Genomic DNA, 7,456 nt, shown 5'->3' with positions numbered 1-7,456 from the left:
GCCAGCGTTTTAAAAAAAAAAGTTGCCAGCCAGCGCCAGCATTTTTCATGATTTTCACACAAGTTTAATGCCTTCCAGAAAATGTTCTTCTTTAAATATATAAACAAACAATATATCAAATGAAAGAACAGACCCTCTGCTTAAAAAAAAAATTTCATCCTACCTTTATTAGTTCTCTTTTAATCACTTCTCAAATATGGGTAGGTTTCTTCAAAAACACCCATTTTTGAGCAAAAAACTGAGATAATTCCATTTTTGTGAAGGACTTTTCAAAGAGATCAGATGCAGAGCGATCTTTAAAACATACACGAAGTTCTTTCACGTGAGGCGCTACTTCCGGGTTGTATAAGTTGCGGATGTGCGGAACCTGGTGGATAATAGCGGTATTGCGGAAAGCCGGAAATTCTCGTCATTGGCAGGGATGCATTTTTTCTTTATTGACGAGTTATCTCTTCAATGGCGGCGAAAGATTTAAAATGTGACAGTCTCAATGTTATATTAGCCTATAGTAGATTTCTAGATTTATCTTGGTTCGACGCCAAAGTTCCCCAGACTTCACCTGGGCACGGAATCACACATGTTCACATGTTCACGTGGCTATAGCTTGTGTCATTTTTGTTGCTTATATACTTTATGGATTTAAAATTACATTAATTGTATAGGATAATGCAGTTGTTGTGCAAAATGCATTAATGACACAATTAAACAAGTAATTTATTAAAACTTAATAAATAAAACATGCAATTTCAGATGTAAATATGATACCAATATGTCATTATTCCGATTGAATAGTATTTGATATGAAAGTTAGTCAAGACTTTTATTTTGTAGGGAAGGCTGGGGCGCTGAGATTGTTAGAAATGTAAGTGCCATGGAAAAGACTGAAAGCTCTATAATATTTCTTTGATGTCTATGTTTACACAAATTTCTGTGAGCTGTACACACTGTGCCCCCTTAAAAAAATTGGTGCATGACGCCCCTGGTTGCCAGTAACTTACTGTAGAAGATAAAGAATGCCAGTAATACCTGTCATTTCTACAGAATGTTTTACAGTGTACTGTAAAATTATTTAAGCAATCTGGATGTTATTGCTCTCGTGATTGCCAGCCTGAGAAGTAAACCACTTAGAAAGGTACAATACACTACTCCACTCCCTACACTCCTGCTTTACAATAATAACATAAATGACTATGCTGATAAACACGTCTAAAGTTTATGAATGACATGCAGGTATATTGCTGTGTGCTTTATTACATATAAATGTTTAACTAAGCCCGTTAAATAAGATTTTGCTTTATTATTGCTTCATACATCTGTCGGCCTCTCCCCATGTCATAGGCGTATCCAGCCTCTGGCTTGGTTGAATAGCCATTCATCCCTGGAGCATCATCATCATGACACGTGCCTTCTCATTCTCAATAACCCTGTAAGATCAATCCACCCATTCACTCAAAAATCTTTAATTATTAATTTAACCACTCATTGCTGAACTTGCTGAAAACAGCAGGCATCTATGAAAGAACAATCTTTAAAAATCAGTTAAAGATATGCACACCAACAGACACATTATTACTTTTATGTTTTTACGTCTATACAGATTTTGCCTTACTGCAGTACAGAAACAGGAAACACCTACCACACTTGTTTGCTCTTGACCACTTCCTGTCCTCATAATAACTGATGTTCATCATCGAAAATAGGTCAATGCTAATGACAGCAAGCAGCATATGTGCAAGAACCAAACCATGGCTTGTTCAAAAACCGTTGAGCATTTCTTACGCACATGCATTTACATACTCCACTGTACAGTATGTCTACCTTCTTGCAAACTTAAAAGACACACCACAACCGCAAGTGCAGAAAAGCACACATAGTTTATACACTGCACACACACACACACACACACACACACACACACACACACACACACACACACACACACACACACACACACACGCACACACACACACACACACACACACACACACACACACACACACACACACTCTCTCACACACACAAATTTTTCTTTCTGTACATCTCAAAAGTTTGCTGAACTTATAGGTCTTTGCACAAGGAGACAAGGAGAATTCAGAACGCAACCGATTGTAAGTCAATGATGTTACATATGGAGCTCAGTTGTGAAATAATGATATTAACTGAATGCTCTCAGCATGTCATTTTATTCGTCAAATACCAAATTCGTTCAAGTTTATGTTTTAAGTTATGTCTTACAATCAGAGGCGGAATCACTATTGTTTGTAGGAAGTGATAGACCGTGAAAACTCCACATAGTTACTTCACATGCAAGTTGAATATAAATGCCGGTATATGTTATATATTACCAAGGTTGGCTCACCCCTCTATAAGTTGGAAGCCCGTCAGCCCACATCCTGTTAGATATGTGTGTCAGTATGTATGCTGTGCATACTTTTTTCTGCAATGCTGTATATCTGTTTTTGTGACTTTGTCAAATTGTTTTTCTTCTTTATCTGATCGGTTCTCAGGCTCTGGCAAGCCTTGGCAAGCATATTTGCTGTTGCCCTTTAATAGAACATTGTAGAAGGAACAAAAAATCTTGCAACAGTTTGTAGAAATTGGAGAAGATGAAGAAACTGAAAAATCAAACAGAATATGAAAAACAATGACTTGTTAAAACAGGACTCTTACAGTGCTTCATTCATAGTCAAAGAGTAACTCAAGCCTGTTATTACAACATATATTGCGTTTCGCTCTGGTATGAAAACAAATAACATAACTGAGCTTCTGTTATTCATTCATTCAACCATAATAATTGTAGGGGGAGATTAACTACTTGTTCATGGGTAAATAAAATATATTAAGTTTGTTTAAGATGAATGAAAGATATGCAGTGTCGTAAAGACAGGCAGATGTATGATATCGGCTTTTAAATCGCTCTCAGACACATTAAATGTCACCTGTCATTCTACCTTACTAAAGGATTAGTCCATTTTCTTTAAAAAATCCAGATAATTTACTCACGACCATGTAATTCAAAATGTTGATGTCTTTCTTTGTTCAGTCGAGAAGAAATTATGTGTTATGAGGAAAACATTCCAGGATTTTCTCATTTTAATGGACTTTAATGGACCCCAACATGTAACAGTTTTAATGCAGTTAAAATTGCATTTTCAACGCAGCTTCAAAGGACTGTAAACAATTGCAAAGAGGCATAAGGGTCTTATCTAGTGAAACAATTTTCATTTTGACAAGAAAAAGAAAAATATACACTGTTAAACCACAACTTCTCGTCTATATCCGGTCCTGTGACGTGCCAGCCTGACCTCACGTAATACGTCATCACGTCAAGAGTTCACGGATGACGTATGCAAAACTAGGCCCCAGTGTTTACAAGTGTGAAAAAGAGGACCGTTGTTGCGTTGAATGATACTAATTAATGTCTTTGTGTCAGTTTAAAATGGTCTGCAAATGTGCATTTCATATATGTAACACGTGACCTTTCAATGTCATTATGCAATTACGCGAGGTCGCGCTGGAGCATCACACGACCGGAGGAAGACAAGAAGTTGTGGTTTAAAAGTGCATATTTTTTATCTTTCTTGTCAAAAATGACAATCGTTTCGCTAGATAAGACCCTTATGCCTCGTTTGCGATCGTTTAGAGTTCTTTGAAACTGCAATTTTAAACTGCATTAAAACTGTTAAGTGTTGGGGTCCATTAAAGTCCATTAAAATGAGAAAAATCCTAGAATGTTTTCCTCAAAAAACATAATTTCTTCTCGACTAAACAAAGAAAGACATCAACATTTTGAATGATATGGTGGTGAGTAAATTATCAGGATTTTTTTAAAGAAAATTGACTAATCCTTTAACAGATCGAATTGCGTTTTTGCAAGAGGCATTACGGCGCAATATGCGCAATATGGCAGCAGGGGAATGAAATTCACGCTTAACATTTAAAAGCACCAATTAGGTTTAATCTACAATGCTAGAAAAATGTTAGAAAAAACCTAATTTATATTTAGCATATTTTCTGATTAGAAGCACAGTATGTTATTAAAACATAATCTTTAAATAATCTCTATTAGACTGTAGTAGATAGGAGCTGTACTGATAGCTCTCCCAAAGCATTCGCAATATGGCTGCTGAGTAGGCCGGCTTGCCTTTAAAGGACTTTGTAATTATTTATCAGCATTTGGCTGTCGGTCTTCGATGTAAAGAAGAATGAGAAAACTAAGAACAATAAAAAGAGATTAAAGTTTTATTGGTGTGCATCTAAATAGCTCAGTTTATTACTAGCAATCAAACTTAATTCTTTGCAGGCTTGATCACATTAATGCAAACATGTTTTAGTGATTTGAAGTAAAAGTACACTCTCAAAAAAAGAAATAAAGGTACAAGAAGATACAAAAGTTGTCACTGGGTTGTACACTTTTGTAACTACAAGGTGCATACTGATACCTCAAAGGTGCATAACTGTAGTTCTGTACTTAAAAGGTACCGTCCTAGTGACAACTTTTGTTAATGAATAATGAAATACTCTTTTGCTGGTTATAATGCTTTAAGTTGACCTCACAACAATCAAACATCTCAGCATTTAAAATTAAACCGTGTGAAATTCTCTAAAATCCCCAAAGTGCAATGTGATCAATAGCACATAATGGGGAAATACTCAGGGTGCAACAGGATGGTGTTTTGTATTTATGTGGTCATGCGATGTCACATGATCTGTGGCAAGTGTAGTCATGTTTAGAATCAACTTTGCCAGATGTATCATTGTAACCTCCAGTGCAGCATTGTAAACTATGCAGGGCAATGCTTTGTGAGACTAACAGCAAAGCTGGTTGCCCAAAAGCAGATGTAGAAATTTACCTCATTACCACCAGGGCAGTTTAATTCAGGTCACACATAAAAGATTAGTTGCATACAGTGCAGACACTTTATGGTAGTTTATTTTAATAACAGTAAAGCTTAAAGCAGTGGATCAACTACAGGAACTACAGTATTTACACACATTTGAACAGAAAGCCACAAGATCACACTCATGTGCGTTAGATTTGAGAACCACAACAACAACGTGTTGTTAAAAGTTGCTCTTCTTAAAATAAAAATAGACGGATGATGTTTATTGACATATTTTATTGCATAGATGAAACTAGATGGATTATAACTGTATACTCAAGACAACTTGGGAGAAATGGAAATACACTTAACCCCTTTTTACACAAAGATTACAGAAGATACACGTAAAATGCGTCCGAATGTATTTTAAGTAGGTTTTTTTCACATCATCTTAGGTTTGCCCATTTTTTGTGATTTCTCTCTCGAGAAACCACGCTTATGCATTTTAGTTCATGACAAGATCATATGGAGCGTGTGATGCGCTGTTCTGTCATGCTGGTGAATGATCTCAGCTTCAGTGCGGATAGTGGCAAGCTCCATGATCTCTGCTTCATTCCAGTTTGCTGAAATTTCTCGTTGTGAATGCTGATCGTCGTTTAAATTCCTGTGTCAAAGAGCCACTTACAGGATGTGTTTGTGTTCACACAGATGCACATTTTACAACATTTTCGGCGTAAATGAATTTAAAGGAACAGTATGTAAGAAATTGATTTAAATTAATCATAAAATGGCCCTGATATGTCACTAGACATTAAGAAATCATTTTCATTTCAAATACTTATATCATTGACAACAGTGGTCTGGCTAGGATATTGTCATTTAAAAAGTGGAGTTGCAGCCCTCAACTGATGTTTATGTTGCCATTTTGTGTATGGCCACCAGCTGTGTGATTGCAGTACCAGTTTTAGCCACAAGTTTTGTGATTGCAATACCAGTTTTGGCCACAATCCTACATACGGTTCCTTTAATGTAAAATATAAAAAATATACTCTAAAAATGGCTTATGCAACCATGGGTTATAATAACCCAGCAATTGTGTCAATTTTAAACCAGCGGTGTGTTCTGTCCAATATTTACATATTATGGGTCCAAAATAACCCAGCCATTTTTAGAGTGTACATAATAAATAACAATAAATAAATAATACATATATACATATATTTACATATAAATCCCTACAGTTTTGAAAACACCCACATACTCCCACAAAGTAAGTGTGGTGCAATGTTGCCATAAAAAAACATTCAACGGCAGATCTGAAGAGACTGGAGTGGTCTACATGCTTTTGCTAAAAATTAACGTGCCCTGACGCGCTGATGGTTTGTTGGTGATTTCCTGCAAACAAAGAAACAGAAAATAATTAAAAGATTGAAAGATGAAGGCTGATTGTAAAATAGGACGCTTTAAGATAAACATCAAATAAGAGTTTATTTATACATACTTGTCTAATGATCTTCTCGATTATTTTCTTAACCCAGGGGGCAGCTGGGTTCAGACAGATCTTCTGTTTAGTTTTTTTCAGGGTGGCACTGTGTTTTTAGGAATAAAAAACAATACTTAACAACTTCATATTTATGAAGGTTTTTGCATTGTCTATTTGTCTAAACGAGTTTATTATAAAGAAACATATCAGTGATGCTATAATGTTGATATAAGTTTACCTGGTTACAAATCATTAACTAACACCTTTTGGCACCGGGACGGTACCTTTTAAAAAGTTCCTAATATGTACCTTTGTAGTTACAAAAGTGTACATTTGAAAAGGTATTGCCCCAGCGACAATTTTTGTACCTTTATGTACCTTTTTATAGGTAAAGTTTAAAAGTATGAAAACTCACATGATCTCTTTGTCTTTGCAGTGGGAGTTGGGTGGAAAGAGTTCAATCTTCTCTATGAGTTTGCCCATGCGTCGACTTTCTGTTTTAATGCACCGACAGCGTTGATTTACTCCCTCAGGGCCCTTTCCTTCAAAAAACAAAGCCATCAACATTCAGGTATGCTCCATTGCACATACCATCATTGATTTATATACCGCTATTAAAGGTGGATTGCACATTTAAACAAGAAAGAGAGAAAGAGAATCGTATGCTTTTTTTGTGTTTAATATACAGGTATACCTATTTATTAAAGTGAATAGTTGCATTTGTTTCTCAAAAACAATGTTGACAGCATGCTTACCTTCACCAATGTCCAGAAATGCCACAAAGACAATAATGGAGACGACAAAGATTTTGCAGTACATCCTTTTAAAGCAAAGCTCAGATATATGCAAGTTCAAAAAGTATTTTTAAATCTTCTGCTCCGTAGGTTCTGGGAAACTTTGAAAGCCGTCCAGCTGTGTCAGAGATGTGTCTGTATGTGAAAGTGATTTGAAGCTTGCAGCACTTTTAAATCCCAGTCCTGGATATGAGTCAGAGGGAATTGCGCAATATACCAATCTGGGAAAGTTTATGCAGACATCATAAACCTTAAGAGTTTGTGAACTCAGCGTGTCAGTTGGGTCATTCATGTGATTTTAAGAGTGACAGCTGGATGAGCTTCAGGAATTTCAACGGTTCCTTAGGGTGACATAC

At 36.0% G+C, this 7,456-nt stretch overlaps 1 protein-coding gene across 1 annotated transcript; it reads right to left on the bottom strand.

The window, feature by feature from the left end:
* Positions 1–5,100: 5,100 nt before the first annotated feature.
* Positions 5,101–7,255, bottom strand: LOC135735843 (permeability factor 2-like). Its single transcript, XM_065254454.1, has 4 exons — positions 7,062–7,255; positions 6,722–6,848; positions 6,325–6,412; positions 5,101–6,218 (listed from the first exon to the last, which is right to left on the bottom strand). The coding sequence occupies exons 1-4, from the start codon at positions 7,123–7,125 to the stop codon at positions 6,159–6,161; spliced, it is 339 nt and encodes a 112-aa protein (XP_065110526.1). The 5' UTR covers positions 7,126–7,255; the 3' UTR covers positions 5,101–6,158.
* Between the last annotated feature and the right edge of the window lie 201 nt (positions 7,256–7,456).

Source organism: Paramisgurnus dabryanus, chromosome 4, assembly GCF_030506205.2.
Source record: "Paramisgurnus dabryanus chromosome 4, PD_genome_1.1, whole genome shotgun sequence".
In the NCBI taxonomy this organism is placed as follows: domain Eukaryota; kingdom Metazoa; phylum Chordata; class Actinopteri; order Cypriniformes; family Cobitidae; genus Paramisgurnus; species Paramisgurnus dabryanus.
Note: the sequence above shows the minus strand (reverse complement) of the source record. Positions and strands in the feature narration are given on the sequence as shown.

Excerpts from the sequence above, each read along its gene's own strand:
- LOC135735843 (XM_065254454.1), bottom strand. The coding sequence starts at position 7,125 with ATGTACTGCAAAATCTTTGTCGTCTCCATTATTGTCTTTGTGGCATTT. Across the intron at positions 6,849-7,061 it reads ATTTCTGGACATTGGTGAAG|GAAAGGGCCCTGAGGGAGTA; the intron begins GTAAGCATGCTG and ends TGTTTTTTGAAG. Across the intron at positions 6,413-6,721 it reads TGCAAAGACAAAGAGATCAT|TGCCACCCTGAAAAAAACTA; the intron begins GTGAGTTTTCAT and ends CTAAAAACACAG.